The sequence below is a fragment of the Lissotriton vulgaris genome, chromosome 5 (genome assembly GCF_964263255.1).
Source record: "Lissotriton vulgaris chromosome 5, aLisVul1.2, whole genome shotgun sequence".
Taxonomy (NCBI): domain Eukaryota; kingdom Metazoa; phylum Chordata; class Amphibia; order Caudata; family Salamandridae; genus Lissotriton; species Lissotriton vulgaris.
Genome location: NC_141693.1, coordinates 74,621,369 through 74,634,445, shown reverse-complemented (window position 1 = coordinate 74,634,445; position 13,077 = coordinate 74,621,369). Strand labels below are relative to the sequence as shown.

The window sequence follows — 13,077 nt, the reverse complement described above, 5'->3', positions numbered from 1 at the left end:
CTGGTGTTTCTAAGATACACCCCGGTGTACCTAACCTAAGCCTAATACAGGGAAGGAGTAGATGAGTTACAGTTTTTGCCAAGAATCTGAATCAAGAATTCTCTAAGGGTCTAATCAGCTCCGTACCTTGGGTATAGAATGAAGGAGTTCTTGTATCTCTCTCTCAGGACTCGATCTCCCAGCAACCCGCGAGGGTGTCAGGGAAACACTGGAGCTGGATTTCTCGGCAGGAGAAAAGACAGCGTCTCTCTCAGTGCGTCAACAGGGAGGGTCGGCTTCCTTTGGCACTCGCATCAGCAGGGCGTCGGGCAAGTAGATAGCCGATCTGCTCCAAACCACCGTGTGTTGCTTAAGGCAGATGTTGGTATATTTATACCTGGAAGGTGCAGAGTTTGACGTAAGATTGGACATAAGACGTCACTAAGAACTCTCAGTTCTTTCAGGACTCCAGGAGTTCTAGGACAAAGCAATACTGAAGCAGGGGGAATTCCCGGGCTGCTGGAGGCTTGGTTTTGTTTTAAGAACGCGTTGTGCTTTCTAGGAGTCTATGGGAGTAGCCTTGCCGTATTTGGACTGCATTGGCTATGACTTACTATGGATATGATTCTTATGCCTTTATAAGGATATGATTTGATATAACCACATAAGGGCATAAATCGGGAATGTTTTAATTAGGGTCCTAGATACATTCACTACAAAAGGTCTGGCAACAACACTTTAGAAATATGTTTGCCTTTCAGGTTCAAAGCACCCATAGAGAAACCATCAGAGGAGTCTGAAATGGAAATATCAGATTAGAGCTCAAGACCCCCATCAGAACGCACACCAGTAGACTTTCAGGGCTTTATGGTAGGCAAAGTCTCATGGACTAGCTTCGTCAGATGAGTATCATCACTCAACTCCCTCTGCTTTCGAGGAGGAACGGAGTCTTCACGGTCTTTTGAGCAATAAGGAGAAGATACAGGAGAGACATGCCTGGGCTTCTGTCTATGTTTCTCCATATTCACACAGTGGAAAGATCCAAGACTTTAAATACAAAAGGTTCCCTCCAAATATGCAAAACAGGAGGCAGAAAAACTAGCCCCAAACCAGACAATGCGCACTGACGGGATGAAGCATGCAGGAATGAAGTGGGCGTGGCCGCTCGCCACTTCACTAAACAATGGCAGAGGTGGCTGCCGGAGGCCCAACAGTAATGGCGGGCCCATGCTGGTAACCTGCTTCACTTTAATGGTGTTTTACACACAAAGTCACATGGCCCATGCAGGGCGGACCCACCACTGCCTTCCACCTGAAGCCGCTCAGACTGTAAGACAGCAGCTCCCACTTGACTACCATGCAATGAAACGGCTGCATTGGACAAGCGGGAAGCAGTCTGCACCCGGCTCACAACCCTGAAGAAGGGTTTTACATGCCAGGATAACTATAGCGGGAGCACACACACAGCAGTGGAGGAGCTCCCAAGCACTCTAGGTGGTATTTTCGGACAACCAGCACACCGCCGCTGCACCACCATTGGACACCAGTCAGTGGCAACAAACCATCCCACTGCTAACCAAAGCGGCATTTTGTGTTATCAGACCCAGGTGTCTGGTCCAGAACATGGAAGAAAGAAAACAGTCTTGGCTTGCAAAGCCTAGCAACCCAGCCTCAACAGCACTTACTGAGTCCAAGAGGCCCCACGTCCTGACTCCAGTTGCTCCCACGAGGGGCCAATGGCACCGCCAGAGCCCAGAAAAGGAGGAAGCCAGAGTACGTACAACAAACAGGTAAGAGCCAGGCAATACCAGTGCATCCCTGTCATGTTCACCGACAGGAACCAATACAGGAAGTGCTTTCTGCTGGCTATTCTCTTATAGCCCTTGACTGGAGGGTGGGTGGAGTCTAAAAGCATTTCCTGTAAGTTGGAATATTAACTCATTTGTTATGACTGGGTCGAGGACGAGGGACGTAGAGGTAATATGTCAACTGGCGCATGAGATAGCGCAGTATGTCAAGATAAAGATGGGTAAATGCCAGCCAAAGCCTTCTAGGTGTGCAAGAAGCCCACACAACACTGCATGTCTCTGACACCTACTAATATGGACAGGCTTGTTACATCTGAGATTTGTATTTGTATTTGTATGGGGTATTTCTGAAGCGCTAACTGTCGCACCGAAAGGAGCATCCTGGCGCTGAACACGTCTACAAACCAAATATTAAGATCTAAATGGCATCCATTACGAAACCATCTGGCAGACTAAAGATACAGGTTTTTAAATGTTTCCTGAAGGTATTTTCCTGTGCAAGGAGACTGAGGTTCAAGGGCATGGCGTTCCAGGCCTTAGAGGCCAGTACTGTAAAAGTCTTTCCTCCTTTGGTTTTAAGCTTGAATCTAGGGATGTTAATTAAATTACCTCCAGATGACCTCGGGCATCTCAGGGGATCATAACGAGTAAAGCGTCTCGTAAGGTATCTCGGGCCTGTCTTATTGAGGGATCTAAAGGCGGTTAGCAAGATCTTAAACAGAATCCTTTTATGTAAGGGTAGCCAGTGGAGGGTCTGAAGCGCAGCGGAGGCAGAAGATCTTCTAGATGATTTAAGAACTAGTCTTGCTGCCGCATGTTGCACACTCTGTAATTTTTTTAGCGTAGCTTTTTTGACTCCGGCGATTAGGCCGTTGCAGTAATCTAAGCGCGATAATATCAGAGCTACGATTTTCTAGAGTCCATAGGCAAGAAGTCAAAAAACTTCTTAAGGGATTTAATGATGCTAAAGCAGCTTCCTGCCGCATTCCTTACATGCAGATCAAAGGAAAGAGAAGAGTCAAATAGGACCCCTACATTTCTTGCAGTTTCAACTGAGTGGGGCGGAGCGGGTGACTCTTCAGGCCACCAGTCCTTAGGACAAAATAAGGCCTCCTTACCCAAAGGTAGAATCTCGGTTTTGCTGGCATTACATCTTAAGTGGTTATTAGCCATCCAGCGGAAAACATCCGTCAAACAAATCTTAAAATGTTGTGCTGCAGTGGTGGAATTTTTGTCCAGAGAGACCACGAGTTGGGTGTCATCGGCATATGATGTTACAAATATGCCGTATGACTCTATCAGTGCAATAAGAGGGATCATATAAACATTGAACAGTAAAGGGCTTAAAATCGAGCCCTGCGGAACCCCAGATGAGACCTTTTTTTCGTTGGAAAGAAAAGGGCCCAAGGAGACCGTTTGGGATCTATCGGTCAAAAAGGATACTATCCAAGCCAGGGCAGCGTCTGTTATACCTATACCTATCAGTCTATCAATCAGGATTTCATGGGAGATGGTGTCAAATACTGCAGTGAGGTCTAGCAAAATCAAGACAGCCTTTCTCCCTTAATCCTGCAAGAACTTGATAGAATCAGTGAGCTCAATGAGCGCAGTTTCGGTCGAGTGTCTAGGTCGAAAGCCTGACTGTTGCGGGTGTAGAATGTTATGAGTATCTACAAAGTCCTTTAATTCTTGGTACACTATCTGCTCTGTTATTTTACCTAAGACTGGGAGGAGCGATATTGGACAAAGATTTGACAAGTCGGTGGTGGATTTGTTAAGTTTCTTCATTAACGGCTTGACAATCATTTTTTCCAATCCCGAGGTACAACTCCTGAGCTTAATGTTGCGTTGACAATAGCATTAATAGAGGGGTTAACTGTATCAATTAACTGATGGAGTATCTGAGGAGGGCACGAGTCAGAGGGTGCTCCTGATTTACAGGCCAAGATGACTTCCCTAGTTTGAAGATGGGTTTTTCTGTTTGCATAAGAGAGTCAGCTAAATTCAACCCGTGACACTTGTTCCAGGCACATCCTTCCAAATGTCCCAACGCCAAATCAAAACTGTACGTTTGAAAAGTTAAGTCATGAAAAAAGTGAGAGGATTTTACTCTGAAAATGAATGCAAACTGTGGAATTGTCATTTATTTTGAAAGTATATAGTACAGTCTGTTTGTCCATTTTTCTAATGATGAAGTTAGTTTTTAGTTGTACTCTCCATTTCTGTAAACGTTTAATTCCTGTTCTGTAACTGCTGCAGCAAGTGGAGGGAGACTCCTCCCTGACCCCCTGCTCTCATGACTTCTTTAATATTAGCTATGGCAGCAAATGGGAGCGCCCGTATACTCACTTCTGTATTAGGTCTCGCCTGATAAAGCGCATGCGCTGCACTGGCGAGACATTTAGTAGCTGCTTCAAAATTGCTACCTTGCCGGCCACCAGCTTGCTATTTTGCGCCCAAGAACGCGCGACGTGCACAGCACTTTTTCCCGTTGCGCGCGCGTGCGCATAATAGCAAGCTGGTAGCACTTGCGGTGATGCGCGCCAGACGGCGCACTTCTTACAAATTATTCCCGGATTCACATATATGCCCGTTCTTCTCCAGCGTCCGAATACATGCGCTTTATCCCGCACTCAATCCCAGGAGTTTACTGCCATATTTTCACCCTTTCTAGGCAGGCAGTTGCTGCTGCCAGCCATTTCCAGGAGTGCCACCTTCTCCCTCTAAATTTGTCCCTAATTCCTCTCTCTCTTGCAACACCAACAATGACAACTCTCCCTTAACCCCCAATTCATTTACTCCCGCTCCCAATCTCCACATTTCCCCACCTGTGAACCCCACCCCCCAACACACCCCCTGTCCCCCCACCTCTCCCTGCCGTCCACCACCAATTCCACCCCCCCTTATTTCAATCGAGCCACCCAACCTTCCGTGCTCTGCCTCTTTCTCACTGGAAAATACGCTAGGCTCTCTGATCACCTCCATCTCTCAGCTTACAGCTGCGATTTCACTTCTATGCTCTAAGATCCCCACCCCTCCATGCACCTCTACCCCCTCCCAACTTCCCCAGAGATGCACCTCGCCCCCTCACCCCAATACAGCCAAGCTCAACCCTTCGTCTGCAAGCGTTGTTAACTCACACAAGCCCTTGAACGCCACCCTTCTTCAACAGGCATACCCTAGCAACCCCACAGTCTACACTATTCCGACAATCACCTCTCTCAGAATAAAGCGTCCACCTAAACCCTCCCGAGCACCTCCACAAATGTACAATATCCCGATCACCCTTCAGAGCCCAAGTGCCCCCGTCACCAAAACAGTCTTGACAGAGCTGCGCTGTATGCTTCACAACTGCAGATCTGCAGTAAAACACAAACTTGAAATCTCCGACACCATCACCCTTCACAAACTTGACATGCTCTTCCTCACAGAGACCTGGTTCAAAGATACCTCTCACTCTATGTTTGATCTCCTATTACCCACAGGTTATTCCATATTTAGGAATGACAGAACTGAAAACACGGGGGGAGGTGTTGCAGTCATCTTCAGAAACGCCCTCCAACTTAAGGCGTCTCCTAGCAGCTCCTCCCACACCTTTGAATGCCTTTCTCTTGAGCTTCAATTGCAACACCGTTCACCGCTCAGATTCCATATCATTTACCGCCCGCCTCGTAGTAGTTGCTCTTCGTTTATAGAAGATCTCAAAGACTTCATCAGCGACCAATACTCTCAAAGTGACAATCAGACCATCGTGGGTGACTTCAATCTCCACTGGGGCGCACCGCAAGACTCCTCTGCGAACTCACTGGCCACCTTCCTCTCGGCAAATGATCTTATCCAACACTGCACTGAACCAACCCACTCTAAGGGCGCAATCCTGGACCTTGTTATTTCTAAAGCAGGCATGCTTTCTACTACTACCCCTATTCATGTAGATTGGTCTGACCACCACCTCATCCCATTCTCTCTTCAACTTTCACACTCTATAACTCTTGGCCAACCCAAGAGGGCCATCTCCTGGTTCCGTGATGCCAAAAACATTGATGTCGGTCCCCTCTGTGAATCAGCTTTGCTTTCACTTCCAAGGCTAGACCCGAACATAGCTGTTGACGATCTCACCTCCCAATGCCTCACAGTTCTTGCAGCTGAAATTAATAACGTCACTCCACTCAAAAGCAAAAGGATAAGGCCCACTCCCTCAGCACCTTGGTTCAACAAATCCCTTTATGAGGAAAGGAAGCAGCTAAGATTCCTGGAGAAGCAATGGAGGCAATTGCCTTCCACTGACAATTTAGCCTTGCTTCGCACAGCAAGATCCAAATACCACAAGCACATCTTCCTTGAGAAAGCGACGCACTTCAAAACCCTCCTTGATTCCGCCAAAAATAGACCCAAAAAACTATTCGATCTCATCAAGACTCCGAGCTGCTCTCCCCCAACCTCCAAGGTGGAGGATTCTACAAAGAGAGCAGCGGATTTCGCTACTTTCTTCGATGGAAAGGTGAAATCACTTGTGGATCAGGTTGCTCATCCTACACCTCCAGAGGAGCGCAAATCCTTAGCCATTTGGCAGTGCTTTGACCCCATATCTGAAGATGCCCTTAACAAGTGCATACGCGAAACAAAGCCCTCCAACCATTCTCTTGACCCTATCCCAAGTGCCATTGCCTTTGACTTCTATAACCATTCCCTCTCCTATTGGACCACTCTGATCAACCTCTCCCTCTGGCAAGGCTCCCTTCCTGTCTCCTTCAAAACTGGGCAGGTTACCCCTCTGCTGAAAAAGCCCACTGCTGATGCGAATGACCTCAACAATTTCCGCCCCATCACTAACCTTCCCTTTCTGGCAAAGATCACGGAAAGATGTGTAGCCAAACAACTCTCTCGTCATATCAAGGACAATGATCTTCTTGACAATTGTCAGTCCGGCTTCATCCAAAACTGCAGCACTGAAACAGCCCTACTGCAAGTGGTTGATGATGCGCTGGGGATACTCGACTCAGGGGGGTCCTGTCTGCTAATTCTCCTTGACCTCTCCGCAGCCTTCGACACTGTTAATCACAACACCCTCCTCAATATTCTTCAACAGAGAATGGGCATGGAGGGCACTGTGCTTAAATGGTTTGCATCCTTCCTCTCTGACAGATCTCAAATGATCAAAATAGCGAACAGTCTTTCTTCTCCTGTGGCAGTCGGTCAAGGTGTTCCCCAAGGCTCTATACTTGCACCCACACTGTTCAATCTCTACTTAGAACCACTGGGAAACCTCCTAAGCAAATCCGGGATTCACTATCATCTCTATGCTGATGACACTCAACTCTACCTCAAGGTTGCCTCCACTCATGATCTCTCCATCCTAAGATCTACTCTTGACTCCATTCAAAACTGGATGTCATCTCATCAATTGATTCTGAATCCCTCCAAAACTGAATTCCTCCTCTTCTCCTCCTCACTCTCTCCTCCCCCGGTTCAATCATGGATGGATCAGATGAATCTACTAAACAACAAACCCATCATTGTCGACAGCGCAAAATCTCTTGGTGTCATTCTAGACAAAAAACTCAATCTAACTCCCCACATCAATTCTATTGCAAAATCTGCTCACTACCAACTGCGCCTTCTTTGGGGAATCCGTCGCTTCTTCCCGGAGCAGGACCTTATAACCCTGGTGCAATCGCTGGTCCTCTCCAGACTAGACTACTGCAATTCTCTTCTTACTGGCCTCCCCAAAACTCACCTGTCTCCACTTAAGTCTGTCTTCCATTCAGCAGCTCGTTTCATCTATGGGGCCAAAAGAAGCGATCACATCACACCGATGTTATCCACCCTCCGCTGGCTTCCCTTCGAGGCTAGAGCTATCTACAAGACCGCTTGTATCACCCACAAAGCCTTGCACTCCTCCTCTCCCCGCTACCTGGCGAATAAACTGAAACTCTCTGGAGGCTCAAGACCTTCACGCAATGCCGAGAATCTACTGCTTGAACCTCCCACTTTCAAGAAGGAAAGAACAATGGCCCAATCCTTTTCAGGCAACGCAGTGAGAATCTGGAACTCGTTTCCGCCTGAGCTCCGGACCACCGCCTCCTCCCAGGCCTTCAAAAGGGACCTCAAAGTTCTCCTCCTCCAGAGACACCTCCAAAAGTAATTCACGTCCTCTTGCTATTTGGAGGAAGACTCCCCACTACTGATATTTTCTACTTTCCATGACCATGGGAGTGCCTTCCCAGTGTTTTCCTGTGGTGGGAGTGTCTGCCTTTTTGCAGTATTCTCCATGTACTTGTGTTCGGTGCCCTTTTGTAACATGCACACTACACTTTGCCCATGTAACACACGGTTGCTACCTCTCACATGTTTTTACCTTTGATACTTGCACAAGGGCCACCTTGCCTACGTAACGCCTGTTCTTGTGCCAGCACTTATTGCAGTATTATACCTCAAATTATACTCTGTTTTCTCTTATAACTGCACACTTGTCACTTTTCCTCTTGTGCACTTTTGACTACCTCATGTATTTTTGGTTGTTCACAATTTTTACTACCTCAAGTATTTTGTTTGCTCACAATTGTCACTATTACCTTTACTACCTCATGTATTTTTGGTTGCTCACAATTTTTACTACCTCAAGTATTTTGTTTGCTCACAATTGTCATTATTACCTTTATTACCTCATGTATTTTTGGTTGCTCACAATTTTTACTACCTCATGTTTTTTTGTTTGCTCACAATTGTCACTATTACCTTATGTAAGTAACGTATGTTTTAGTAATCTGCTCTTTTGTAATGTTTCTCATTATGTTTCATTTCTGTTCCTAATGTGAAGCGCTCTGACGCCTTCGGGTAAAGTCCGCGCTATATAAAAATGCATAAATAAATAAATAAATAAATAAAAAGCTATGTCAGGTATCCCAGCTGAGGAAGGTGCCAACCCTGGAGGTAAAGCCCAGGATCAGAAGAGTCAGCCCCGCCCCCCTCCTGCCCTGAGGGTAACTCGATCACCGAAGTCCCAGCGCAGCCAGAGAGGGACAGACGCACAGACACACCCACTGCACACAGAGAGGGCCAGACGCACAGACACACCCACTGCACACAGAGAGAGAAACGAAACTTACCTTCACTTCCTGCATTTCTGCATCATGGCGGCAGCAGCTCAGCTCGGGAGCCTCAAGGAAGAGGCCACTTGTTCCATCTGTCTGGAATATTTTACTGATCCGGTGATGATCGATTGTGGACACAACTTCTGCCGCTCCTGCATCACCCAGAGCTGGGAGGGAAGAGATGGAAACTTCCCCTGTCCAGAATGCAGAGCAACATCTGGGAAAAGCCTCCGACCCAACAGGCAACTGAGGAACATGGTGGAAATTGCTAAACAGCTTCATCTGCCCCCCGTGAGGCCCCCGGGGGAGAATCTGTGCAAAAACCATGATGAGAAACTGAGGCTGTTCTGTGCAGAGGATCAGAGGATGATATGCCTGGTCTGCCGGGAGTCCAAGGAGCATAAAAATCATTCAGTGACTCCTGTAGAGGAGGCTGCAGAAGAGTACAAGGTACGTGTGTGGGCGTTCAGGGATCACAAAGTCACACTGAGCCCTACTGAAGAACCTGCAAAGGAGCACAAGGTGGGGGGTTTTCTGGAACGACAAGTGAAGAGCACAAGGTATCAACCTGTGAAAATTCCGGGATAAAAAAGTTGCATGCTGAGCCACACCAAGGGGCTGCCAGAGAGCACAAGCTATGTGTGTGGCTGTCCATAGATCACAAGTCATCCTTTGTATAGCCAGGGTATATGTGTGGATGTTTATGGATCATACTGCACCCGTGTGCTCCAAAGAGGTATTTGCGAAGAGTGTATGTGGGTGTTCACGATTCACAAGTGAAGGTACTCAGTAAGTTCCACAGAGGAGCACAAGGTGTGTGTGGGGGTGTTCGGGGATCACAATTTAATTCACTCGTTAAGCTTGTAGGAAGATACAAAGTATGTTTTGCAGTGTTAAGGGATCAAAATTCACCCCGTGGGTACCATAGATGGTGATGGCCAAGATCACACAGTATGTGTGTATGTAGTGAGGAGTCACACGTACAGACACTCTGTGAGTCTCTCTGAGGATTACAAAATATATTTGTCGTCGTCAGAGGTTGTGCACTATGAGCCCCATACAAGAGGCTGCAGAGGAGCACAAGATGTGTCTGTGGGTATTCAGGGATCACAATGAACCCTCTGGATCCCCACAGAAGGCTGCCCTAAAGCACAAGGAATGATTGTGGGTGGGAGAGACCTATATAGGAAGCTGCAAAAGAGCACACAGTGTGTCTGTCAGAGCGCTGAGATCGCAGGCCGTACACACTTTGAGCTACAGAGGCGGCTGCAGAAGATCAGAGGCGTGTGTGTGTGTGTTATGGGATCTCAATCTGTAATGAAAGGATTCAATCTGGCGGTGCAGTGTGTCGTGCATGGGCTCACACAGTCATCGATGTCAAAACACGCAATGCAGGGTGTAGCACATGGGCACACATGGTCATGGCACACAACAGAAGAGGTGCATTAATGCAGGGTGTGGCACATGAGAACACATGGTCATGGCACACAGCAGAAGAGGTGCATTAATGCAGGGTGTGGCACATGAGAACACATGGTCATGGCACACAGCAGAAGAGGTGCATTAATGCATGGTGTGGCACATGAGAACACATGGTCATGGCACACAGCAGAAGAGGTGCATTCATGCAGGGTGTAGCACATGGGCACACATGGCCATGGCACACAGCAGAAGAGGTGCATTAATGCAGGGTTTAGCACATGGGCACACATGGCCATGGCACACAGCAGAAGAGGTGCATTAATGCAGGGTGTAGCACACGGCACACATGGTCATGGCACCCAGCAGAAGAGGTGCATTAATGCAGGGTGTAGCACACGGCACACATGGTCATGGCACCCAGCAGAAGAGGTGCATTGATGCAGGGTGTAGCACATGGGCACACATGGTCATGGCACTCAGCAGAAGAGGTGCATTAATGCAGGGTGTAGCACACGGCACACATGGTCATGGCACACAGCAGAAGAGGTGCATTAATGCAGGGTGTAGCACATGGGCACACATGGCCATGGCACACAGCAGAAGAGGTGCATTAATGCAGGGTATAGCACATGGGCACACATGGTCATGGCACACAGCAGAAGAGGTGCATTGATGCAGGGTGTAGCACATGGGCACACATGGTCATGGCACACAGCAGAAGAGGTGCATTGATGCAGGGTGTAGCACATGGGCACACATGGTCATGGCACTCAGCAGAAGAGGTGCATTGATGCAGGGTGTAGCACATGGGCACACATGGTCATGGCACCCAGCAGAAGAGGTGCATTGATGCAGGGTGTAGCACATGGGCACACATGGTCATGGCACTCAGCAGAAGAGGTGCATTAATGCAGGGTGTAGCACACGGCACACATGGTCATGGCACACAGCAGAAGAGGTGCATTAATGCAGGGTGTAGCACATGGGCACACATGGCCATGGCACACAGCAGAAGAGGTGCATTAATGCAGGGTGTAGCACATGGGCACACATGGTCATGGCACACAGCAGAAGAGGTGCATTAATGCAGGGTTTAGCACATGGGCACACATGGCCATGGCACACAGCAGAAGAGGTGCATTAATGCAGGGTTTAGCACATGGGCACACATGGTCATGGCACACAGCAGAAGAGGTGCATTATTGCAGGGTGTAGCACATGGGCACACATGGTCATGGCACCCAGCAGAAGAGGTGCATTATTGCAGGGTTTAGCACCTGGGCACACATGGTCACGGCACACAGTAGAAGAGGTGCATTAATGCAGGGTGTAGCACATGGGCACACATGGTCATGGCACACAGCAGAAGAGGTGCATTAATGCAGGGTGTAGCACATGGGCACACATGGTCATGGCACCCAGCAGAAGAGGTGCATTATTGCAGGGTGTAGCACATGGGCACACATGGTCATGGCACACAGCAGAAGAGGTGCAGTAATGCAGGGTGTAGCACCTGGGCACACATGGTCATGGCACCCAGCAGAAGAGGTGCATTATTGCAGGGTGTAACACCTGGGCACACATGGTCATGGCACACAGTAGAAGAGGTGCATTAATGCAGGGTGTAGCACACGGCACACATGGCCATGGCACACAGCAGAAGAGGTGCATTAATGCAGGGTTTAGCACATGGGCACACATGGCCATGGCACACAGCAGAAGAGGTGCATTAATGCAGGGTGTAGCACATGGGCACACATGGTCATGGCACACAGCAGAAGAGGTGCATTAATGCAGGGTTTAGCACATGGGCACACATAGCCATGGCACACAGCAGAAGAGGTGCATTAATGCAGGGTTTAGCACACGGCACACATGGTCATGGCACTCAGCAGAAGAGGTGCATTACTGCAGGGTGTAGCACACGGGCACACATGGTCATGGCACCCAGCAGAAGAGGTGCATTATTGCAGGGTGTAGCACATGGGCACACATGGTCATGGCACACAGCAGAAGAGGTGCATTAATGCAGGGTGTAGCACACGGCACACATGGTCATGGCACACAGCAGAAGAGGTGCATTAATGCAGGGTTTAGCACATGGGCACACATGGCCATGGCACACAGCAGAAGAGGTGCATTAATGCAGGGTGTAGCACATGGGCACACATGGTCATGGCACACAGCAGAAGAGGTGCATTAATGCAGGGTTTAGCACATGGGCACACATGGTCATGGCACCCAGCAGAAGAGGTGCATTATTGCAGGGTGTAGCACATGGGCACACATGGTCATGGCACCCAGCAGAAGAGGTGCATTAATGCAGGGTTTAGCACACGGCACACATGGCCATGGCACACAGCAGAAGAGGTGCATTAATGCAGGGTTTAGCACACGGCACACATGGTCATGGCACCCAGCAGAAGAGGTGCATTATTGCAGGGTGTAGCACATGGGCACACATGGTCATGGCACACAGCAGAAGAGGTGCATTATTGCAGGGTGTAGCACATGGGCACACATGGTCATGGCACACAGCAGAAGAGGTGCAGTAATGCAGGGTGTAGCACATGGGCACACATGGTCATGGCACACAGCAGAAGAGGTGCATTATTGCAGGGTGTAGCACCTGGGCACACATGGTCATGGCACACAGCAGAAGAGGTGCATTAATGCAGGGGGTAGCACATGGGCACACATGGTCATGGCACTCAGCAGAAGAGGTGCATTAATGCAGGGTGTAGCACATGGGCACACATGGTCATGGCACAGAG

General features: G+C 48.6%; 1 protein-coding gene across 1 annotated transcript in view; it reads left to right on the top strand.

Moving 5' to 3' along the window:
• The first annotated feature begins 8,873 nt into the window (after positions 1-8,873).
• The window catches only part of LOC147710225 (E3 ubiquitin-protein ligase TRIM39-like), a 272,894-nt gene continuing 268,690 nt past the window's right edge, over positions 8,874-13,077 (top strand). The window contains exon 1 of the mRNA XM_086919954.1: positions 8,874-9,331. Coding sequence (XP_086776080.1) covers positions 8,921-9,331 — 411 coding nt within the window. The 5' untranslated portion in view covers positions 8,874-8,920. The remainder of the gene's footprint in view (positions 9,332-13,077) is intronic.